Below are 24565 nucleotides of genomic sequence, written 5' to 3'. Positions count from 1 at the left end.
CAATTAAGAGACCAAGAGCACCAGTTGGACAGTTGGGGAGACATACTGGGGAGACTTGGGGTGTTTAGATCTGTAAAAATAGCCCTTTCATCCAGGCCTGGGCCCCCAGTTCCGTCCCAGGACAGCCCAGTCCTGCTGCACCTTGTTCCACTCACACTTGCTACCTGTCTGAATTCTGAATGGTTTGACTGGAAATCTTCAACTGTTTTTACATCCACAGCTGATCAGGTGTAGCGGAGCTAGTGTGGTGACGTCAGCGCCCTCACTGCGCGTAGCAGGGACCTCAGCTGCCTGGGCTGGGGGGGGTCTCCTTTAGCTCATGCGGCTGGTTCCCTGTTGCGGTTCGTGCCCCAGGTGTGGGGGGCGGCAGGGGGCACGACCCCGCGCGGAACTGTGACTGTCACACAGGCATTACTGATGAAACAGCTGTTTGGAGGCAAATTCCCACATGTTGAGAGATGGTAAAACAATCGATGAGATTGAGTTCATCCAATTAATATGCCAATGAAGGGGTCCGTTTTGTGTGTGGGGGTCTTTGGGACCCTGGTGTTGGGAACCTTTAAATTGTTTTGACGGACCTTTATTGTTGAAGTTATTGAAGTGTGTATTCACTGATCAATCAAGCTGATCGATAGAGAGAGCGTTTTGAAACTCTTACTCCGGATTTCCGGACTCTCGCTCTCTTCACTGGGGGCAAGAACAGGAAAATGGGATCGATAATGATGAATCCGTCGTCAACCGAGAAACATCAAGGACCTGAAAGACGTTTAGGACCCGTGTGCGTGTGCGTGTGCCCAAGTTCGCGTGGGAGCGGGTGGTGCACGCTGTCACAGCACAGCCTCGCGCGGACGCACTCCCGAGTGGGCGCTCCGTTCGGGGGACCTGCGCCGTCGCGGACACGGGTGACGTGACCCACAGACCGAGCCGGCCCGGCCGGACGCGCGTCTGAAACCACCTCGCTGCACATCCAGTGCGTGTCGACGCGGAACGAGGAATAAATCGGCGGACTGAGCCACGTCTCACCCCCGGCCAGCGTGCGGAGTGACCGTGGCGACGGGCTGTCGGTCAGTCAACGGAACCAGGAGGAAGGACGGTGCGGTTTGCGGCGTGAACCGAGCACTGGAGCCGGCGAAGAGACTCGGGTTTTAACCAGGCACGAAGATCCTGGAAGATGTATTGATATTCATAATCCGTATCCGGGGTAAAGGCTGTGTGTGGGGTTTTCTTTTTCTCTGCCGGACAACAAGAGGAGAAAAACCCGGGCTGGAGCCGCCGGCCTGCGGGGCACAGGGCGGGCGAGCGCTCGGGGAGATAAATGAACTCGTATCGCTCGCTCGGCGCTCTGCGAGCCGGGACCGACCTCTAGGGGCAGGCGCGGCGGCTGGAGAGAGAGGGGGAGAGACGAGAGAGAGAGAGAGTCGAGAGCGAGAGAGCTTGGATGTGACGGGCGCTCCAGCGGGCAGGGAAGGGAGAACAGGCGGAAAAACGGAGGCGGACGGAGGGGCTGTTTGTGTCGCGAGTCCCCCGGACCCCTCGCCCCGATGCACGCGACACGACGTCACCTCTCAGCCGGACGCTCGCCTTAGGAAGAGCGGCGAGTCCCGGGAGCGCGGCGGCGTTCATTTTTTTGGGGTTTCTGGACTAAGGGAGGATTATCATCACAGCTGTACGCGGTATTAAAAAAACCCCATGGTGAGTCAGTTTGTCCCTCTCCCCCCTCAGAGTGTGTTGCGTGCTGCAGATATTCGCCTGTGCATGATCAATGCGTGCCTTTCTGAGCGCTGCCCAGGTCGTGTTGTTGTTTTGATAGGATCGGATTTTGTGTGTTTTTTGGGGGGGGTGTCGCAGGGGCAGGGGGGAGGAATCGGCGCTGTGCTCCAGTCCGGTCCGAGCCCTCTTCCGCCGAGTCTCCTCTGTGCTGTTTCCACCCCCCCCCTCTCCCGATGGCCAGTGTCTGCCCGCCTGGTCCACTTCGCTGGAATGCGGGCTCGTGGGGCATTGTTCCGCGCGCGGTGGACGTGAGTGCGCGGCGGGGCTCCCGGCTCGCTCGCGCGCTGGCTGCGGGGGCGGTTCGGGGACCCCCGCGCGCCCGGGGGGAGGCGGGGGGACCAGCCCGGCGGCTCGCACTCATCCTGGTCCCCGGCGAGGCGCACTCGCGGCCGTGTCATGTACGTGATGTTTCAGACATGTGTGCCACGTAGGGCCGTTTTGAAGGTGGACTGGTGCTGCCGTGTGTCGCTCTCCCTGCTCAGGAGTCGTGGCCGGCTCCAGCTCAAGGAAACGGTACCGGAGGCAGGAGGCAGGGGGAGCGGGGAGCGGGCCGTCAGTGTCACCCGCTGCACCGTCAGTGACCCGCCGGCCGACGGGACACGGTAAAAAGGTCGGAGCCGCCGCCGAGTCCCGTTTGCCTCCGGGACCTGCGGGCGATGCGCCGCGCTGGAATGCGACCAGCCCGGCCGTGGAGAGGAGTGACAGCGGCGTGTTTCTGTCCCCCCCCCACCCCTCCAACATATTGTTTGTTTCCTGCCGGCTGATGTGACGCCGAAAACGCGCTCTCCCGTGCCCGCAGCGTGGCGGTGTGCCGTGTTCCGGCGGCCCCGCACTGTCACTGTCACTGTGCCGACAGGGTCACCGCTGTTGCTGTGTTGTGAGGAGCGGAACGCCCCGGCCGTAGTTATGTAATGCCAGCGCGTGGACGAGTTTATTGGCTGTGTGGACCTCCTGTCAGCGAGTGCGCCGTTCGCACCAGTCATGTGAAACGATATGCTAGGCATTGACAGCGTGATTTGCAGCCCCTGCAGATAAGATCTTGGAACAAGCCAGCCCCAAAATGCAGCGTCTGTGGGACTGTTGTCACGGCACCGCTGCGCCAGTGGTGAGTTTTCTAACGCAGCGCCTGAAAATGGAAGCTCGCGTCCGGGGCCGAGCTCGAGAGCAGCAGGCTTGCAGCGCGTGCGGAGCGCTGGTCGAGTTATGTAACGCCCGCGTGCCTCGGACCGACCCAATCCAGTCCAACTGTACGAGATTTGCACGACAACAGCAAAAAAAACCACGAAATGTAACACATACACATTTTCTAAGCGTAGATGGTTCCCGAGAAAAGGAAAACAAACAGAAGGCGTTGTGAGATGCGAGGTGGGGGATACCGCGAGCCCGTTCGTGTTGCAGGGGGTCGCAGTTTGAAACGGCGCCCGTGGAGTCTCTCTCCCCCACGGGCGAACTTCGGGGGAGCGCGCGCCGTGGGGCCCCGCGGTCTTGTCCTGATCAGGAGAAATTAGCGTCTTCTCGTGCTCTGCCGTAATAGCTCGTGTTCCCGCGTGTTATTGTCTCCTGTCTGAATGGCGGAGGATGAGGATGTGTAAGTATATATTATTTCTCTCCTGGCCGGGCGCCCGGGCCGGTGGGAACAGTCTCTGAGAGAGTCCGATTTCACGATGTGTCTGTCGGGGCAGGGCCGGGGGGGTGAGGAAATCTATTTTTGCTTCAACAACACGAGATGTTTCCGAACTGGGCCACAGCTGGCCGGCTCGGGCTGTCGGCAGCGCTGCCCAGAGGGTGACGCCAGGCCCGGGCTCGCTGGGGTGTCCTGCTGGGGGGGTGTTGGGGTGTCTTGCTGGGGTGCTGCAGACCCAGAAGGCGGTTGAGATGCGGCTGGTGGCCCCAGACCGGGGAAGGAGTGTTGAATATTGCCACCTGACTGCTGCCTGTCAATAAGGCAGATACCCCTGTCCATCCTGGGGCAGATATGGGTTCAGATCAGCTGTACAGATGGTAGATACCCCCACAGGCGGGCCGTCCCGGGGGCAGAAAGGGGCTCATACGAGCTATACAGTTGCAGATACCCCCGCAGGCGGGCCATCCCGGGGGCAGATAGGGGCTCAATTGAGCTGTACAGGGGGTAGATACCCCTACAGGCGGGCCGTCCCGGGGGCAGAAAGGGGCTCAGACGAGCTGTACAGTTGCAGATACCCCCACAGGCGGGCCGTTCCGGAGGCAGACAGAAGCTGCAGCATGTCCTAGTCCTGCTGAAAGCAGCCCAAACTCTCGTCCTCCGCGAGACAGGGATCCTGCCGTGTCCAGCCCTCTCCAGCTGCAGCCCCAGAGGAGGTGTGCCCACCCGGACCAGGACCCAGGCCGAGACCAGTGACCTCGTCCTGTTCGGCTTCTCTGCTCTGTCCTATTTTCTGGGGGCGGGAGGGGGCTGTGCTTTCGCTGTCTTTCGGCTTTCAGATATGAGCAAGTAAACATCTGACTCAGAGGAAGCTGAGGGAACCACGCGCCATTTAATCTCTGAGACCACACACCGCCCCTGCGGCCTGCGTTCAGGAGGGCTTCCATTGTCGTGGGCAGTTTGTGTGAAACAGGGAACGCCGAGAATGACACAAACACGGGGTTTCAGCCTCGCAGGTTTCGCAGATGTCTTGAGTCAGCGGCTGGACATCGCCTGCCTCTGGCTTAATTGAGCCTGTAATTGGTTCAAGTTCATTAACTGCCAGTTCAAAATGTATTTAGAGCTCAGCCCTCCTGGCTCTCCAACAGCCCGGCTCCCTGTTCAGTTTCCAAGGCGAGGGGATGGGATAGAAGGAGCTGCCTTTACACGAAGAGCGGTGGGTGCGTGCAGCGCGTCCTTAAGCCGGACTGTGGAAGGGGAGCAGCTCTTGTGTCCAAGTTTACAGCTGAGTCTCTGGAGGGTGTGACACGTTATTGACGCCGGTACTCTGGTTTCCCTCAAGAAACAGGATGAGATCATCAGATTAACTGACCTATTACAGCTCAATCTATTACCAGCGACCAGACGGGCTCCTGGGTGATATAGGGGTCAGCGTGCCACCAAACAGTTGACCAGGGTTCCATCCTGACTGACGCTTTGTCAGAAGCTTAGAACAGTGAAACGTGAGCCAGAGTTCACAAGTGGAAACTGCGGAGGTGCATTTAAAACTCTTTACACAAAGCGTGGTGGGAGCGTGGAACAAGCTCCTGAGCTGTGGTGTTGGAGCCGAAACCCTGGTTTCTTTCAAGACACAGCTGGACGAGATCCTGTTCCAATTAGCTGCTGACTACCTAACAGGCTGGACAGGCTGAATGGACTCCTCTTGTTAATGCCCTGTCTTGTGTCCTGAGAGTGTGTTCAGCAGGGTACCATGACAGAGGGGGGCAGTGCGCTAGGACTGCAGGGGTCCTAGTGACGTGGGATCAGCAATATGTCTGTGTTGCTGTCTGTGTGGAGTTTGCATGTTCTCCCTGTGATAATGTGGGGGTCCTCCCACAGTCCAAAGGTGTTGTTTGTAGGTTAATTGGCTTCTGGGAAAACTGGCTGTGGTTTCTGTGTGTGTCTATGAGGGACTGGTGTCCCATCCAGGGTGTACCCTGCCTTGTGTGTGTTACGTGCTGGGATAGGCTCCTGTTTCCTCGCAACCTTGTAATGGATGAAGTGGTTAGAAATGGATGGATCAGTGGAATTTCATCATATTTTTTATAGTAGCTAATTTTGCACATTGTACTTCTGGGGGTTGTGCCCAGTGTATCTTTATTAGTGTTTCGAGTTAGTGTACTGTATAAAAATGTTATAAAGCACCAAAACACTACATGCCTACAGACCATACAACGACAGTGCCTAGACTGCATGCTGGTTTAAACTGCAGTATTGCAGGAATGGAGCTGTGCAGTGCAGTTTGTGAAATATGGTGTTTACACAGTACCATTTAATTAGAGCAATATTGTTTCTTCATGCTGTAAGACATTGTTTGGGAGGATAGACCTGTGACCCCCTAAGAATATTGAAAGATGGATTATGGGTTGATGAATTGTCAAAGATCTAATCATCATCATAAAAAAGTAAGGTGATTGATGTAATTAATCTTTTATTTTCTAATTTGGCAAAAAGAAAATTAGGAACCTCACAGTCCAATTAACAGACCCCCGTGTGTGTGTGGGGGGGGGTTGGGCTGGAGGAGCAGGAGACAGACTTCCAGCACATTCCCTGGTCAGAACAATCCCCAGACCTCACTCCTGCTGGAAACCAGTGGAACCAGCGGACCTGTCCAGTTCAGTCCCCACACACCACCACCCCCCCTCACACCCCCAGCCGAAGGCCGTCCTGCTGCAGGAGTGGGATGGGACGGGCCTGCGATGGTCCCTGTGCAACACCTCACTTTGAGGTCCTGCACATTATTTCAGGGGTGGTTCCTAATATTCTGGCCCATGTAGATCAAACAACAGAACGCCAGCAGCCAATCCGATGTGCTGTAGAAGCACAGCAGATCTCCAGTGGCTCGTTGCCTTAAAGGGGAGCCCCAGCTGGGTTGGGATCGAGGTCGGGGTTCAGGCTGGAGTTCGAGGTTGTGGTCAGTGTTGGGGTGGGTGTCAGGGTTCAGGTCAGGGTAGGGGTCGGGGTTTGGGTACAGGGTCGGGGTTTGGGTTCAGGGACAGGGTTGGGGTTTGGGAGACAGGGTCGGGGTTGGGGTTCAGGGACAGGGTTGGGGTTTGGGTACAGGGTCGGGGTTTGGGTGGGGCTGGGGGACAGAATCAGTGTTTGGGAGACAGGGCTGGGGTGCGGGTGGGGCTCGGGGTCATGATCAGGGTGTAGAGGCTGCGCCGGGGTCTGACGCTGCTCCTCTCTGCCCTCGTCCTCAGCGCCAGGGGCCCAGCGGACAGACGCAGTAGGAACTCTCCCGGCCCTCAGGCTGCTCTGCTCTGGGCACAGCCCTTCCAGCCCCTCGCAGCCGCCTCTCCCTGCGCCCCCAGGTGGATAGATGAGCTGTCCAGCAGCGGCCAGCCGGGTTGGGACACAGGCCGGGACCCAGACAGGTGAGAGCAAGAGGCCGTAGATCCCCGTCTCCGGGTTGTGTTCTGGGAAAGCACATGATTGGAATCTGAATCGCAGGAAGGCGCAGTGGTGAGCAGTGCTGCCTCAAAGCGCCGGGGCCCTGGGGTCAGTTCTGGGGTGCTGTCTGTGTGGAGTCTGCGTGGTCTCCCAGTGTAAGTGTGGGTTTCCTCCCACAGTCCAGAGACGTGCTGGTGGGTTAATTGGCTCTGGTGTGAGAGTGTGTGTGTCTGTGATGGACTGGTGTCCCCTCCAGGGGGTAGCCTGCCCTGAGCCCATTGCTTGCTGGGATAGGCTCCAGCTCCCCCCGTGACCCCGATGAGAAGAAGTGGCTGGGGTGGGTCTGTTCAGCCGTGCTCCTGCGGGGTGCTGACTCCCCCCCCTGCCCCTGTCCCGTCCCTCTTGCCCCCCTGCAGGATGTCGTGGTTCAGTGGCTTCCTAGTCGCCAGGGTGGACGACCGCAAGACCGCGTGGGGGGAGCGCAATGGCAAGAAGTCCAAGCGGAAAGCCGCCGGCTCCTCGCTGTGCGGACCCCGCTACATGAGCTGCCTGCGGGACCCCGAGGCCATGGAGCCCCCCGCCCAGGCCCCCCACCACCATCACCGCGGCAACAACCGGGCCGCCGGGGGCGGCGGCGTGGGAGGGGCCGGGGGCGTGGCCTCCGGCGGGGGCGGGGGCAGCTTCGGCCTGCGCTGCGGCTGGCAGGAGGACCACTACGGCAAGAAAGGAGGGGAGGTGGGGCTGAAGTCGGTGGACCTGGGGTTCGAGGACGGGGAGGCGAAGGGGAGGAAAGGAGGGGACGCGGAGGACGGCGCGGGCGGCGCCGGGGGCGCGCTGACGGCGGCGGACTGCTGGCAGAGGGTGGCGCGGGTCTTCCAGTCCAAGAAGTTCCAGTCGGCCAAGCTGGAGCGGCTGTACCAGCGGTACTTCTTCCGGCTGAACCAGAGCAGCCTGACCATGCTGATGGGCGTGCTGGTGATCGTGTGCGGCGTCATGCTGGCCTTCCACTGCGTGCAGGGCCCCCCCGACGTGGCCTACGCCTCCGTGCTGGCCGTGGCCATGGCGCTCTTCCTGGCGCTCATGGTGGTCTGCAACCGCAACGGCTTCCACCAGGACTACATGTGGATCGTCAGCTACCTGGTCATCGCCGTGCTCTTCGTGGTGCAGGTCTTCGGCGTGCTGAGGGTGGAGCCGCGCTCCGCCTCCGAGGGCATCTGGTGGTCCGTGTTCTTCATCTACATCATCTACACCCTGCTGCCGGTGCGCATGAGGGCGGCCGTGCTGAGCGGGGTGGTGCTCTCCTCCATCCACATGCTCACCGCCTGGAGGCTCAACCTGGAGGACAGCTTCCTGTGGAGACAGGTAGGAGAGCAGAGCTGGTGATCGACCGGGCTCGAGTCCGTTTTTCCCGCGTTTAATCCGCCCTGTTGACCAGACCCCGCCGTTCCGAGCTTGGCTGGATCGGAAGCCCGGAGGCTGTCTGTGGCTTCCCAGCAGCAGGCTTGCGGCCCACACATTAAACCCTTGTGGCTGCCCGGGGGGGGGCCACATGAGCCGGGTGTGCTGTTGCCTTCACGTAAAAGGAATAGACGCAGTTAAGAGTTAAGCGAGATTCTGGCAAAAGCAGAGCAGAGCGCAGTATCTCACAGGAGCAGCCGAACGGGGAAGCCGGGGGAGGGGGTGTGGTGCAGGTTGGTCTTGGGGAGTCCACAGACTGTGTAGACGTCTCTAGCCGCTGTCACTTTTCCCTCATGCTGGATATGTGTGACCGGGCTGGGTGGCCAGGGTGAGTCCTGAGAGATGGCCAGGCTTGTGTTGTGGTGTGGTTGGTGTGTGTTGTAGGATGTGTGTGGTGTGATGTGTGTGTGTGTTATGTTGTGGTGTGGTGTGTGATGCATGCCTGTGTATGTGTTGTAGGATGCATGCGTTGTGGTGTGGTGTGTTGTGTGAGTGTTATGTTGTGGTGTAGTGTGTGTGTTATGGTGTATTGTGTGTGTGTTGTAGGATATATGTGTGTAGTATGTGTGTTGTAGGATGTGTATGTGTGTGTCGTGCTGTGGTGTTTGTGTTGAAGGATGTGTGTGTGTTATAGGATATGAGTTGTGGTGTGTGTGTTGTAGGATGGTTGTGTGTTGTAGGATGTGTGTGGTGCGTGTGTTTTATGATGTGGTAGGATGTGTGTGTTGTGTTGTGCTGTGTGTTGCAGGATGTGTTTGTGGTGTTCTGCTGTGCATTGCAGGATGTGTGTGGTGTTCTGCTGTGTGTTGCAGGATGTGTGTGTGGTGTTGTGCTGTGTGTTGTAGGATGTGTGTGGTGTTGTGCTGTGTGTTGTAGGATGTGTGTGGTGTTGTGCTGTGTGTTGCAGGATGTGTGTGTGGTGTTGTGGTGTGTGTTGCAGGATGTGTGTGTGGTGTTGTGCTGTGTGTTGTAGGATGTGTGTGGTGTTGTGCTGTGTGTTGTAGGATGTGTGGTGTTCTGTGTGTTGCAGGATGTGTGTGTGGTGTTGTGCTGTGTGTTGTAGGATGTGTGTGGTGTTGTGGTGTGTGTTGTAGGATGTGTGTGGTGTTGTGCTGTGTGTTGTAGGATGTGTGTGGTGTTCTGCTGTGTGTTGCAGGATGTGTGTGTGGTGTTGTGCTGTGTGTTGTAGGATGTGTGTGGTGTTGTGCTGTGTTGTAGGATGTGTGTGTGTGGTGTTATGCTGTGTGTTGTAGGATGTGTGTGGTGTTCTGCTGTGTGTTGCAGGATGTGTGTGTGTGGTGTTGTGCTGTGTTTTGTAGGATGTGTGTGGTGTTGTGCTGTGTGTTGCAGGATGTGTGTGTGGTGTTGTGGTGTGTGTTGCAGGATGTGTGTGTGGTGTTGTGCTGTGTGTTGTAGGATGTGTGTGGTGTTGTGCTGTGTGTTGCATGATGTGTGGTGTTCTGCTGTGTGTTGTAGGATGTGTGTGTGTGGTGTTCTGTGTGTTGTAGGATGTGTGTGGTGTTGTGGTGTGTGTTGTAGGATGTGTGTGGTGTTGTGCTGTGTGTTGCAGGATGTGTGTGGTGTTCTGCTGTGTGTTGTAGGATGTGTGTGTGTGGTGTTCTGCTGTGTGTTGTAGGATGTGTGTGGTGTTGTGGTGTGTGTTGTAGGATGTGTGAGTGTGGTGTTCTGCTGTGTGTTGCAGGATGTGTGTGTGTGGTGTTCTGCTGTGTGTTGCAGGATGTGTGTGGTATTCTGCTGTGTGTTGCAGGATGTGTGTGGTGCTGTGTGTGTTGTAGGATGTGTGTGTGTGGTGTTGTGCTGTGTGTTGTAGTATGTGTGTGGTGTTGTGCTGTGTGTTGCAGGATGTGTGTGTGGTGTTGTGCTGTGTGTTGCAGGATGTGTGTGGTGTTATGCTGTGTGTTGCAGGATGTGTGTGTGTGGTGTGTGGCCAGCGCTTGCTCAAGGTCAGTGTGAGCAGGACTCCCCTGTCTGTGTGTCAGGCTCATGTCATCTCGCTGGCACAAGGGGCACACTGTCCTGCTGGGGGGGCGGCTGGGCTGCACTGGAGGAAGACTAGGGAGGGGGAGGGAAGAAAGAGAGGAAAGGGAGAAGGAATGGGTTTGTTTCTTCCTGTTACCCCCTCCTCCACACACACACACACACACACACACGGACTCTGGAGAGGGTTTAATTTCATTAACTCCACGAGCGCTCGGCCTCCGCTGCTCCCTTTCCTCCCGAGAAGCTCCAGGCCTGAAACTGGGGGAGGTGAGAGGCAGTGGCCCAGGGCACTCTGCTCTGTCCCGGGGCAGTGGGAATGCAGAAGGGAGAGGGGGCACACCGCCAGTCTGCCCACAGCTGTGTAGGGACTGTGTGGGCCTGCCGTTTGTCATTGTCTTTGTGTGTTTGCATTCTTGTCTTTGACTTTGTGTGTCATTTTCAGTGTGCGTTTGTTCTGTATGTGTATTTATACTTGTGTGCGCATGTGCCAGTTGTCTTTATCTACATGTGTGCAACCTTGTGTGTGTATCTGTCAGTGTCTGTGCATGTGTTGGTGTTTTTGCGTGTTTGTGTGGCTGTGTGAACATGCTTGTGTGTATTGATCTGTATCAGTGTATCTGTATCAGTGTTGGCGTGTGTCTTTGTGTATTGGTCTGTGTCTCTGTGTGTGTCTTTTTGTGTATCATTGTATCTGTGAGTGTGTCTGTGTGTCAGTCTCTGTGTGTGTCCGTGTGTCTCAGTGTGTCTCTTTGCGTCAGTGTGTGTTTCTGTGTGTATCAGTGTGTCTCTGTGTGTCAGTTTGTTTCAGTGTGTCTCTGTGTGTGTCACTGTGCCTGTATGTCTCTGTGTGTGTCTGTCAGCTGTGTCTCATTGTGTCTCTGTGTGTCACTGCATTTCTGTGTGTATCAGATGTGTGTGCCAGTGTGTGTCTGTGTGTGTGTATCAGCTGTGTGTGAGCCTCAGGGGGTCGGGATGGAGCTGCCGGCGGGGGGGATGGTGGTGCTGAAGGCCGGCAGTGGAGCACAGAGGGAAGGAAGTCCTGGTCAATGACAGCCATTTCCTCAGTGTAAACACACAGCCAGCAGCCACCCCTCCCCCAGGCACGCCCACCCTCCTCCCTGCTCACTCCTGGCCCCCACAGGCTCCACGTGTGCCATTGTCACCTCCCCTTCCCAGGACCCCAGCCCCCCGAGCAAAGGGCAGGCAGCGGTGGAATACTGAAGCCTTGTTTAACATGAGCAAAGAGCACTGCTCACACTGGAGCTCCAGTATTAGTGCTGTTTAACATGAGCAAAGAGCACTGCTCACACTGGAGCTCCGGTATTAGTGCTGTTTAACATGAGCAAAGAGCACTGCTCACACTGGAGCTCCGGTATTAGTGCTGTTTAACATGAGCAAAGAGCACTGCTCACACTGGAGCTCCGGTATTAGTGCTGTTTAACATGAGCAAAGAGCACTGCTCACACTGGAGCTCCGGTATTAGTGCTGTTTAACATGAGCAAAGAGCACTGCTCACACTGGAGCTCCGGTATTAGTGCTGTTTAACATGAGCAAAGAGCACTGCTCACACTGGAGCTCCGGTATTAGTGCTGTTTAACATGAGCAAAGAGCACTGCTCACACTGGAGCTCCGGTATTAGTGCTGTTTAACATGAGCAAAGAGCACTGCTCACACTGGAGCTCCGGTAGTGCTGTTTAACATGAGCAAAGAGCACTGCTCACACTGGAGCTCCGGTATTAGTGCTGTTTAACATGAGCAAAGAGCACTGCTCACACTGGTGCTCCGGTATTAGTGCTGTTTAACATGAGCAAAGAGCACTGCTCACACTGGAGCTCCGGTATTAGTGCTGTTTAACATGAGCAAAGAGCACTGCTCACACTGGAGCTCCGGTATTAGTGCTGTTTAACATGAGCAAAGAGCACTGCTCACACTGGAGCTCCGGTATTAGTGCTGTTTAACATGAGTATTAGTATTAGTGTTTAGTGTTTAGTGTTTAGCTCTAATTAGTGTATTAGAGCTCCAGTATTAGTACTGTTTAACATGAGCAAAGAGCACTGTTTTAACATGAGCAAAGAGCACTGCTCATATTCTTTCTGGCGTCTGTCCCATCAGTAGCTGCTGCAGCAAAAACGCTTTTGCGTTTAACGCCATGTTGAAGAGGATAGACAGGACCATGAGTATCCACACACTGTGGCATATTCTTATTCTTATGATTTTTGGGTTGGGACACTAGCCTATTGCAGGGCACATAGACACACACTCATACTAGGGCCAATTATCCCAGAAGTCAGATGTCCTGCCAGCATGTCTTTGGACTGTGTGAGGACACCGGAGCACCTGGAGGAAACTTGTGTAAACACAGGGAGAACATGCAAACTCCACACAGATATTGCACCCTGCTCTGATGATTCGATTTTCGCCTTAGAATCGGATGAGCAGTTCATGAAACATAATGCTTGGACTATCCAGTCGGGTAGTGTCCTGCTCTCTGAAACAAACCCTGTATCTGTAGTTCCCTTGTAAGAGTGCAGCCTAGGCGCTGGTGATGTTTTTCTGTGAAACCCTGTGATCAGGGTTTGCTTATCAGCCCCAGTCTTCACTCATTGAAGACCAGTTGGGCCAGTTTGTGGTCTACATGTGGGCTTCCCCTTTGCAGATGACATGTGTGCCATTCCGAAGCGCAACGATCGCCTCTCGCAGACCGGTCCATTCATGTAGAAAAGAGGGGGGGGGGGGGTTGAAATTTGTTCCCATGAGTTACTGAGCTGCCATGGTAGTTGAAGGTAAACAGATCTAAGTGTTTAAATATATTCTTAGGGGGAATTCTCTGTGTATTCTGTGGTTTCGAGTGTGTAAGATGGTGTGAGGAGTGTTAAATCCTAAGTTAGGTAACCCCCCCTAACAGAAAGTGGAGTAATCTGGCTTTCTTGGAAAGGGAGTCAGATTCCTAGCAGGTCCTGAGCATTTAAGCTGAGTCTCTGATATTATTGTGTGGCCTGTTTGCCTATTTGCTTATCAGATGCAGTCTTTTGGATGTTGGCCTGCAGTCTGCTGTGAACTTTCCCATAGGCCTGTCAAGCCTGGTTTGAGCCAGGAGCTGATGTGTAAAAAGAGCCCTCAGATACAGATATATAGCCAATGGCGGCTCTGCCCCTTGGGAGCTGGGGCTCAGTGAGGGAGTGAGGCGGGCGAGATTCGGCGATGTCCTGTAACTCGATGTCGATAGTCCCTTTGCCGTGTTCATGGCTGGGGGCTGGGGAGAGGGGGGTTTGTCTGACAGCCCCTGCGGTGTGCCCTCTTCCCAGGCTGCGTGCTCACTCGAGAGCCCGGGCTGCGGTGGGCTGCCGCAGGGGCAGGCCCGGCGGGTCCCCCTCCCGGCTCAGGGTGTGGCGGGCAGCGCTGTTATTCCGGCGGGCGGAGGTCTCTGTCTTGTGCGCGGTGCTCTCCGTGTCCCCTGCCTTTGGCTCCCTTCCTCCAGACAGAGAATCCAGAGGAGCAGCTTGATTGGCTTGGAGGTTTTGGGAGCGATTGTGCGGATCATCCCTCCGATGAGAGTTGGGATTAAACCCAAGCCGCTCAGCAGACACTCCTCGGCCTAAGAACATTAGCAGCTTGGCAGGGGCTAATGGCTCTGCTAATGACTGTGGCTGTATTTAAGATCCTTTTCTCAACTTGTTTTTGGTTTTATTCGAAGACCTGCCCAGTTTGCACTCTCCAGTTGTCGTTAAGACTGTGGCTGCTGTGACCACTCCCGCCCTGCAGGGGGAGCTTGAGAAGGGGACGGCACGCTTCGCTGACATGCCCACCCACCAGGGACACTCGTCTCTATTCCTGTACAGTCTGTCCCCCCTCCCGCTCCCCCTTCAGCCCCCTGGAGCGGCAGTGTCTCTCTCCTCCCCTGAGCTGCTGGGTGTCTCCCAGGTGGAGCTGCTGTTTCAGCACCCTGAGCCTGTCCGTCCTGTACCCAGAACCTGTACCGCTTCTGTGTTCGTCAGCAATCAGACTCGCATTGTTGTCTCTCTACTCCATCTCACATGGGAACGCTGTGCCAATTGCCAGGGCTGGAAAAGTTACTTTGGAAAAGTTACCCATTGCAATTCTGATTTACTTGTGTAAGGGATTACTTTTTAAATGAATACAACTGGGGGAAATTGCTTTTAAGGGCAGCACATCCAGGTTTTCCTGCTTCTTCCCACAGTCCAAAGACATGCTGGTGGGTTAACTGGCTTCTGGGAAACCTGGCCCTGGTGTGAGTGTGTGTTTGTGTCTGTGTGTGTGTCCTGTATAGGGTGTATATTGCCTTGCACCTGCTTACTGGGATAGGCTCCTGCTCCCCCGCCACCCTGAATTGGAAAAAAATGTCATAAAATAGATGGATGGAATTGTTTTTTTTTGTGGTATGAAATTACTTTATACAGTAACAATACCCAAACTACATAGATCACTATAACCAATTTATTTTAGCATGGTTTCCCTATAACACAAACAGTAAACCCCTCAAGGAAAGAAGGGTTTCACCTGAAAGTGTCCTGAGACAGTTCATTGTCTGATTGCAGTGTCTGCTGCTCATTCAGCTACAGTATGTTGTCCAGGGATTCAGTTATGTTTATGTGGATTGGAAGAACTGGCTTCCCTTTTATTCAAATAACATTACCTCTGGCAGGAGGTTATGGAGCGGTGAACAAGAGGAGGAGTTTCACAGGTTGGTCTGTGTTTTGAGTCTACCTGGGCTTCAGTTTTGAATGTTGTATCGCGTGTATGTGGTGTCCAAACATTTGCATAACCACAGTCCTGGCATCGGTGCATCAGCTGCCGGTTACATTTAGAAAGCATTTGCACGAATACAGACCTACAGAGTGAAGTCCGCTGGCTCGTGAGTACCTCTGGAATGCTCTGTGTTTCTCCTTGGCTGAGGGGAATTACAAATTCAGAAGTTGTTTGAAATTGCGTGCAATGTAGGGAGTGTGATCTTGAAGCTGCTGACACCAGCCTTTCCCAGATACCTGAGTGTCCAATTTCAGTGCGCTACTTACTATGTCCATCTGTGCATTCATGGTTTTTCCTAATGTTCTTGCGACAGATCTGGGGTAGGCTCCTGCAGATGGCATGCTTCTGCATGAGCATCTGTGTCAGGCCCTGCCTGGTTTGTGTTGCTTTAATGCTGAGCCTCATTAACCGTTTTGGTGATCGTGAGCTGCTCACTAGTGCTGGTTGTGTTTCCGGTGGGGGGAATGTAGTGTTCAGTGAGCTTACTGTGCGGTGTCTCCTGCCTCCTACTGGGCTGGGCACTAGAGGGTCAATTTCGGACGGGTGCTGCTGTGGTTTTCGGTGCTCGATAAAGACAAATCTGCATGCCACCCGGGACGCGAGGCTCTTGGTCCTCAAGGCCATGTGGCTGGATGTGGGTGAGGGGCGCAGGAACTGTGGGTGTCGTGTGGCTGGAGAGACATGGCCCTGTCGGCTGTGCTGTTTAATTTGACTCCTGGGATCTAGATCTCCCCAGAGGTGGGCCGGCTCTCCCACTGTGGCGCTGTTTCCCCGGAATCGGACCCACGGGCTGTGTTCTGGAGGGGCAGGGGGAGATGGCGGGAACAATGGCCCTCTTTGTGCTGTCCCTGAACCAGGGCAGTGGTGGGGGGGCACCCAGGAACCTCGCCAGGGAGAGTGTGAAATAGCAGCAAGGAGAACACTGTGCCCTCTCTGTGTGAGCGTGTGTCTGCCTCTCTGTCTCCTGCCCCCTGTCCCTCTCTCTCTCTGTCCCTGTTTGTCCCTATCTGTTCCTGTCCCTCTCTGTCCCTCTGTCTCCTGCCCTCTGTCCCACTCTCTCTCTCTGTCTCTGTTTGTCCCTCTCTGTTCCTGTCCCTCTCTGTCCCTCTGTCTCTCTACCCCTCTCTCCCTCTCTGTCCCTCTGTCTCTCTTCCCCTCTGTCCCTCTCTGTCCCTCTCTCTCCCTCTCTGTCCCTCTCTTTCCCTCTCTGTCCCTCTCTCTCGCTCTCTGTTCCAGTCCCTCTGTCTCTCCCTCTCTGTCCCTCTCTCTCTCTCCCTCTCTGTCCCTCTGTCTCTCTGCCCCTCTGTCCCTCTCTCTCCCTCTCTGTCCCTCTGTCCCTCTCTCTCCCTCTCTCTTGCTCTCTGCCCCTCTCTCCCACTGAGAGATCCAGGCTTTCCCTCCCCCTCTCTTGCATTCTCAGCTCTGTCTTCTGGTTGTCTGCCTTCTCCTGTTCTCTTCTGTAGTTCATCAGCTGAACAACCGAGAGCCCTGGCAGGTATCGAAACACACCTCTCCTGCCGTTCGAGTCAAATTCAAGCAGCTTTATAGGCATGACCGATGAATTAGTGTTGCTAAAGCGTATACAATCAATGCAGCATTTACAGACACAAACATTATTGGACATTTACAGACATCGCTTCAAATTATGGAGAGACAGCCTCACTCTCAGTTCCTCAGGCTGCGACAGGAGATCACATACTGGGCTGCCAGTTCCCTCCTCCTTCTCCCAGTAGGATTGGGAGCTGTTCTGAATCTGGTGGGAGTGGGAATTCTGGGATCAGGCTTGTTATTTTAGGGACGATTGTTTGTCTGGTCCCAGAGTTTTTCTCCCAGTGCCACACAGTGCTGATCAGATGAACGTGTGAACGTGTTTCACTCCAGCAGGCAGTGTAATCAAGCCCAGCTCTCCTCCTCCTGGAGTGGGCAGCGCGTGTGTGTGAGACACTCTGAGGGAGCTGCAGGTTGCAGTGCAGACACAGGTGCTCCTCAGCTCGTGGACTGACGCAGGAGAGACAGAAATAGGCGTTGATCCTGTGCGGATTACTGATGTGAAGCAGGGCTCCTGATTTTCAGCCTCTCCCCAGGGCTCCCTGCCATCTCCCAGGGCTCCAGTTTAAAAAAGTCTAGCTGGTCACTGGCGATTCTGGGTAGCTAAGCGACCCTGTGGCCACAGCTCAGTCTCCCCAGTATGCGCTCATGTGTGCCCTGCAGCGATTTCCAGCTTTCCAGTTGTGTACAATACAGTTGTCATTAACTGTAAGTTGCCTTGGCTAAATGAATGAAGACGGCACACATGCTTAGATGTGCAGATGGTTTCTTGGAAACCGAAAACAAGCTGGTATTATCTAAGAGCGTCTGTTTTTGCGGCTCAAGGCGATGGCTTCAACAAACTCCTTATTCAGGCCGGCTCGTTGTGATCTGTGCCAATTAGCCGCCTGTTTCCTCTTATCGGGAAGCTCTTGCAAAAAATTGCATTGCAGGGGGAAGCTGAGAGTGTTCCAGCTGGGACATCACGCTCTTTCTCCCGAAATTCAAACTCTTTTTCTGGTTTTTTTCCATTGCCCTTGGATTTCTCAGTGCAGTGGTTAGCACTGCTGCCAGTGCGAGCATTTAGTTCCAGACCCGAGGCACTGTTTAATGTCTACTGTCTGGAGTTTGCAAGTTTTCCCTGTGTTTGAGTGCGTTTCCTCCGGGTGCTCTGGTTTCCTCCTACAGTCCAAAGGCATGCTGGCCCTGGTGTGAGTGTGTGTGTCTGTGTGATGTGTGCCCTGCGATGGACTGGCGTGCCATCCGGGGTGTATCCTGCCTTGCACCTGTTGCTTTCTGGGGTAGCCTCCGGTTCCCCTGCAACCCTGAATTGGATGAAGCTGTTAGGAAGCGGATGTCTGATTGCACTGATTCAGCCAGCCTCACGTGAAAAAAATCCACCAGTCATGTGAGCGTCTGTGTCAGGTCCTGTAGCTGGGTGGCAGGGCTGGGTTACCCTCTGTCGATACATTAAATGCATTAATGATAAAACAAACACACATGATAACACGCAATAAAAGGACCATGACTTAGACTGAGCAGCTGAGGTGGGATTAGTAGACCAGGGAGCTCTTGGCTTTCTGTGACTAGCAGTGACATCATTGGGAATCATGCCTCTCCTCCAATCAGCTGTCGCTCTCCTGTTAGTTGCCGGGGAGCTCACTGTGTGGCAAGAGGCTCTTGCAGGCGGGTGTGTCAGAGGGTGTGTCCACCCCCTTTTCATTCTGCCCTCAGAACAGGGGTCGAGCGCCGCACAGACATTGAAACCCATTGCATTCATTAGTGCTCTGTTGATGCCTGTGAAAGTAGCATTTGTGCTGCTTTTGTTCCCAAGACACAATATATAGTGCCTGTTTGGGTGGAGTAAGGACACTCGGACCCCCTCCAGCAGCGCAGGAGAACCAAAGCAGTCTCATTCGTTAGCGCTCTGCTGGTGCTGGTTTGTGCCATTGACAGTCGCGTCCTGATTTTGTTTCTGAAGAACAGTGCCTTCTTTCTCGAGGAGTCAGATGACGTTGGTCCCGTAAAAATACACACAGATCAGCACCCCTAGATCGCTCAGCTGTGATCTTCTGGTCAATTGAAAGCAGCATTCTGTGTTTAGCTGATCTCTGATATATTAACTTGACCTCCATATCAGACCTCTTCTTCTGCTGTAGGGATGCTGAGAGAGGTCACAACCCCCCCCCCCCCCAAAAAAAAGGAGCTATATCTGGAGGGCAAAAGCACCTCGGATTCTACTTTCAATGGGACAAACCTTCACTAGCAGAGCACCAGGGAATGAGATGAGTCCGCTTCTCCTGCGCCACTTGGGGATGCTGAGTGAGTGAGGTCATGACCCCCCCGAAAAAGGCGCTATATTTCGGGAACAAAAGCAGAAAAAATGCTACTTTCAACAGCACAAAGCAGCAGAAACGGAGCGTTAACAAATGCAGGGGGTTTCGTTGTGCTGTTTGTAGGGGGGCCAGGGTCACGGCTGAGGGGGCATCACCCCACGCTCAGGCATAAAGAGGCAAAGGCGATTCTCACCCCAGCATGGGGCGTGTCGACATGCGGAGGGCACAAGACAGTGTTTGTGCCTTCACACGATGCTAAGGGCGACTTATACAAGTGTTACAAGACGAACGAGGCCTTTGGTCAGAATCTGCAGCCCAGACCTGGGATGAAAGGCTTTGAACTGGAGAGATAAAAGAGCTGCCTCTCTCTCTGCCCCCTGGCCCTCTCTGACGTTCTGAAAGTAACAGGGTGCTGGCAAGATGTGGAGTTTCTGGCAGGCTCTTTCAAGACCATGTGTTTTGTATCAGGCCTTCCGCAATTTTAGGAGGATCCTCTGGCTATGGGAACTGTTTGGCCAGTTAAGTGTTTTGCTGGGGACTGTTTTTCCTGTGTGCACAGCCCTCGTTCGGACACTCCTTAGTAATGAGAGGGGAAAGTACGCCTCAGAGTCACCGTGATGCTGTTTAAGGTTTTTACGGCTACCCCCTTTCAAAACAAGTGCAACCATGTTGCAAGCCTCCGTTTTTTAAAATGTGTTTTTTTTTTTTGTGTTGGTGCTTTTTTCGTCTTGACTGTAGCACGAGATGTCGTGGACAATGCCCAGTGTAGTAGAAAGAGCAACAGCGGCAAGGGCTTGTGCGGCATTAGAACATGAAACTGCAGGCAGGAAGTCTGGGGGACACAAATCAGTGTGACACCAGGCGGTTGTCTACTGTCCTGTAGTACTGTAGTGTGACATCAGCAGAGTTGAGCCTGATGTTGTGTTCTTTGAAGTGGGCGGGTACGTACAAGAATCAGTCTAGTTCATTTGAGGGGTAGGTCTGCATAAGCTAAGAATCAGAACCTGGTTGCACAACTGTGCCTCCTCTCCCCTTAACGAGGCTCCAGACTGGAGTATTAAATAGGGCTCCTCTGCCCTTAACGAGGCTCCAGACCCCAGTATTAAATAGGGCTCCTCCCCCCTCAACGAGGCTCCAGACCCCAGTATTAAATACAGCTCCTCTCCCCTTAACGAGGCTCCAGACCCCAGTATTAAATACAGCTCCTCTCCCCTTAACGAGGCTCCAGACCCCAGTATTAAATACAGCTCCTCTCCCCTCAACGAGGCTCCAGACCCCAGTATTAAATACAGCTCCTCTCCCCTTAACGAGGCTCCAGACCCCAGTATTAAATACGGCTCCTCTCCCCTTAACGAGGCTCCAGACCCCAGTATTAAATACAGCTCCTCTCCTTTTAACGAGGCTCCAGACCCCAGTATTAAATACGGCCCCTCTCCTTTTAACGAGGGTCCAGACCCCAAAAAATGTGTTGACGAGCCACACGAGTCCTACGTGAGCCTCCCAGACTGACTCCCCTCTTTCCTTTCCCGGCGTGTGTGAATCCGCCCGGACACTGTCTCAGGGGAAGCGCTGTGACTCGCTCCACGGTTCCGGGCTTCGTTTCTCTGGCCTGCGCGAGGGCAAGCCGGCGGCCATGCCCCGGGTCTCCCCAGGGTCCCGCAGGAGAGAGGGGGCGGCTGGTGGGAGTTGGCACGCAGCTGGCGCTCCGGAGTCCGAGGCTTCAGAGTCCAGTGTCTGCGGAGAGAGGGATCAGCCCGGCTGTCTGTCTGGCGACACCAGTTACTGTTTTGATGTTTTGTTTTTCCTTCTGTGCCCTGTGGGCCGATGGATTTGTTCCTTAAATATCCCGCTTGCGGTTTTTCTGCGAAGGCTCACGTCATGTTTTTTCCCTCTTATCTGGTGTGTGACAGGGATGGGGTCCGACTCTCTCGCTCTCTCTGTCCTCTTGTTCTTTCTCCTCTCGCTTCTCTGCTTCTCCCTCCTTCTTCTCCCCCTCACGGCTACCCTGAGGTCAGTGTTGCGTGGTCCTAGTGCCCCTGTCTCTCCCTCTTAGTGTGCGTAGGCCAGATGTTTTGAGTTCATGTGTTCTGTATCAGGTATTCTGCGGTCCCCCCCTAAACTCCCTCCCCCTCAGATCCCTTTGCTCTGGGAACCAGTATGACCAGTTACGTGTTGCCTTGGGGACCGTTTTCTTGTGTGCACAGCCGTGGTTGAGACACTGGGCAGTCATCTGGTGAGCCTAGACGTGACCTGTTGTGCACAAGTCTTGGACAGTCAGCGTCCTTCCACACAGCTCTGCTCCTGCTCACTGTGTGGCAAGAGGCTCTTGCAGGCGGGTGTGTCAGAGGGTGTGTCCACCCCCTTTTCATTCTGCCCTCAGAACAGGGGTCGAGCGCCGCACAGACATTGAAACCCATTGCATTCATTAGTGCTCTGTTGATGCCTGTGAAAGTAGCATTTGTGCTGCTTTTGTTCCCAAGACACAATATATAGTGCCTGTTTGGGTGGAGTAAGGGAAGTTTCTTCTCCCTGCAGAGGCCCAGGTCTGTTCTGATCTATTGAACCTGCAGCCGCTGTGTTTCAGTCCAGCAGCTGATCCTGACGCCTCTGTGTCCTGTCATATAAAAAGTGTCCTTTCAGCTCTGTGGGGTTGAGGAGCTCCTGCTGACTGACCAGGAGCCCCTGACAGCCGGTCACCACGCTGGACCGGTCAGTGTGACAGCAGCCCCTACAGCCCTTCCTGCTGGCCGCTCGTGTCCGGCTGTCCTTGAGCTGCCAGACGGTGCTTGAGAGACGCTGGTCAGAGAGACTTGAAGGTGCTGAATGACTCCTCACCCAGCCTGAGCTGCATCAGCCCCAGTCACAGGACTGAGAACAGATCCAGCACCAGCGGGGGCCTGGAGAGAATTCCTGGTGCTTGAACACACTTGCAGTGTAACTGATTGTGCTGAACTTGTGCAAGACCTCTGCACAGCTGTGTAAATAGGCTGCAACATATTTACATGCAGTGTGAAATGAAGCCCTTTCCTGGCAAGAATGGAATCCACATGAAGCAGATCATGGGAATTAGGTTTTCTGGGATGTCTTGCTTGGAATGAGATGAGCAGAGACCAGAATGTACTTTCAGAAACCCAGTATTGTGTACAGACCACTTTTGATCTGTAGTCTAGTCCCAGATAGGATCTGGTCTTAAATGTAGTACTAAGAGAAATTAGAGGATCGTGAGAGGAGATTGAATTCAATGGGCAGTATGGTTGCATAGTGATAAGCTTTGTACTGTGCACGTGGGAGGAATGTGAAAGCACGAATGTGCTCTGGATTCCTCCCACGGTCCAAAGTCCATCCATCCATTTCCTCAGCCTTTTTTCCAGCTCAGGGCTGTGGGGGAGCTGGAGCCTATCCTGGCATGCAAGGAGTGCAAGACAAGATACGCCCTGGACAGGACAGCAGGCCATCGCAGACACACAGACACACACTCACACCAGGGCCAGTTTCCCTAAAAGCCAGGTAACTACCAGCACGCCTTTGGACTGTGGGAAGAACCCAGAGCTCCACACAGATAGGACCCTAGGTCCAGAAGTGATCCCCGCGCAGCGGGACAGCAGTGCCGTCCACTGCACCACGGTGCTGCACTTTCCACATAACAAGTGGAATTTTTTTTAATGAACAAAATTGAAACGCCCACCCAAAGGCGTCACCTGCAAGCCTGCAAGAGTCGGGCTCCCCCTGCCGGTCTCTGCCCCCGGCCTGTGACCCCTGACCCCGGATCGCGCGGCTGTGCTGCGGGCCGTCGGCGGTCTCCTGCTCTTTCCTTCCGGCCAGGTGGACCCCTGACTATGCGTGCGCCTGAGGCTCCGGAGAGACAGGGCTGGTGATCTAATCAGGAGCGTGTGTGTGTGTGTGTGTGTGTGTGTGTGTGCCCGCACGTGCACACCAGGTCAGGAGACAGCTTACGTAAGTGTCCTGTGTAACCGAACCCTGAGCCCCGCCGTGTGTTTGTTCAGCTCCTCTCGCGTGTCACTCTATCTATCGATCAGGAGCGGCTACGCAAGACGAGCCAGCCCCTCTCTCTCCCCCTGGTGTTTCTAGTTTGTGAGCGCTGTGCACGGACACACAGAGAGAGAGCAGCGCTAGCAGCTGATTCCTGAAGGGCGCAGGTCCCCAGTCCCAGTCAGGATCGCAGATCACTCAGTGGTTCTGGTATTTTAGTGCTGCCGTTAGAACTCCGGTATTGATTGTGCTCATGATGTGACACATACTGTTAACGGAACATGATCCAGAAGGTTAGGGGAGCAGCAGTACAGCATCTGCATGGTTGAACACGTACAGAGCAGAAGAACTGACTGGTGTTTCGCAAAAAGCGTCTGTTTGGGGGGGGGGATTCTGGGAGTCTGAAACAGGTTGAAATCAGGCCACTGACTGCAGAGGCAGTGCTCGATGTGTTCAGACCCTGCGAGGGAGTGTGACGAGGGAAATCATTAGAGCCGTTGCACACGGTTGGCCTGTTTGGTAGCTAGTAGCAGAGTGGCCTGCGGGTCTCATCCAGATACTTCTTGAATGAAGCCAGGGTATCGGCTTTAAACAACATTGCTGGGTACCCTGTTCCACACCCACACCACTCTTTGTGTAAAGCCCTTTATCCTGGTTCTCAGATTTAGACGGCTGCCTGTCTAAAAATGGACCCAGGCGCCTGTGCGCTGTGGGGCTGGAACTAAAGGAGAGACAGCCCTCTAGTACAAAATGCTAAATGAGTGAGAGGATAAAAACATCACCCCTGTCATTCTCTCTCCTGGAGCTTCTGCGGAAGAAAACATCGAATGAACAGTTCAGCAGCAGCTCCGTGAAATTCGGAAAAGTTGCTCATGGCGGTGCTCATCGGGCGTGTTTTGTGGGCTCCGTCTCTTGTTCTTGTATGTTTGGGAACTGCATGAAGTCACACGGGAAGTGTTAAGACTGATATCTCAGTAGGAAGCGCTGCCTGTCTGCTCATTTCTTCCCTGGAGGAACAGCTGGCGGATTTCTGTTCATGTAAGACGCCAGCTGTGCTCAACTGAGATTCACTTCACGATAGGTACAAAAGTGAGATGGTCCGAGGGTCCATCTTTACCCAAACCACCCAGAAGTGTGCCACTCCATTAAAATAGTTAAGGCAGAGACTGAGTCAGAGGGTAGATTGTTATCAGATACACACAGGCCATATTTGTCTTTAGTCAAGTGTCTTATGATTCCCACAATGCTTTGTGCCCTTAACTAGGTACGCCCGGACTGACAAGAATTATGTAACCATCTCAGTATTTTTTTTTTCTTTTTTTGACTGGGAAAAAAAAAAGAAAATTAGACTGGAGATGATTGTATGTCTGTATACAACCGCTGCCTGGAAATAAAATTGCACAGGGGCACGAATCTCCATTCTCTCCAAACGAAAGCCTGTGCAGTGGACTGGGTGATATTCATCCTGGTCTCTTGGGGCAGCTGTGCATCCTTACCAAAACACCCCCCCAGAATGTGGAGCGTTCTATCTCCAGCCTTCCTCCGGGGGCTGAAGCCCAGCCAGTCACCACTCAGGTGAAGCCAGCATCAGCCAATCAGCAGCTGTCTGGGCCTGATGCCTCCTGGGAACAATTCTATGATGGGAAGACTGTTCGGCCAATCA

The 24565-nt window shown here is 54.3% G+C and overlaps 1 protein-coding gene across 3 annotated transcripts in view; it reads left to right on the top strand.

Moving 5' to 3' along the window:
* The first annotated feature begins 1246 nt into the window (after positions 1 to 1246).
* Positions 1247 to 24565, top strand: part of adcy6a (adenylate cyclase 6a) — a 65646-nt gene continuing 42327 nt past the window's right edge. Inside the window, exons 1-3 of one of the 3 annotated variants that reach the window (XM_088633424.1) lie at positions 1247 to 1692; positions 6634 to 6807; positions 7240 to 8185. In XM_088633424.1, the coding sequence (XP_088489550.1) occupies positions 7241 to 8185 (945 nt within the window). In that variant the 5' untranslated portion in view covers positions 1247 to 1692; positions 6634 to 6807; position 7240. Of the gene's footprint in view, positions 1693 to 2191; positions 2876 to 6633; positions 6808 to 7239; positions 8186 to 24565 lie in introns of those variants that run through there. The other 2 variants (XM_088633422.1, XM_088633423.1) reach the window with 2 other exon arrangements.

This window comes from Lepisosteus platostomus, chromosome 1 (assembly GCF_059453375.1).
Source record: "Lepisosteus platostomus isolate fLepPlt1 chromosome 1, fLepPlt1.hap1, whole genome shotgun sequence".
NCBI classification, from domain to species: domain Eukaryota; kingdom Metazoa; phylum Chordata; class Actinopteri; order Semionotiformes; family Lepisosteidae; genus Lepisosteus; species Lepisosteus platostomus.
Note: the sequence above shows the minus strand (reverse complement) of the source record. Positions and strands in the feature narration are given on the sequence as shown.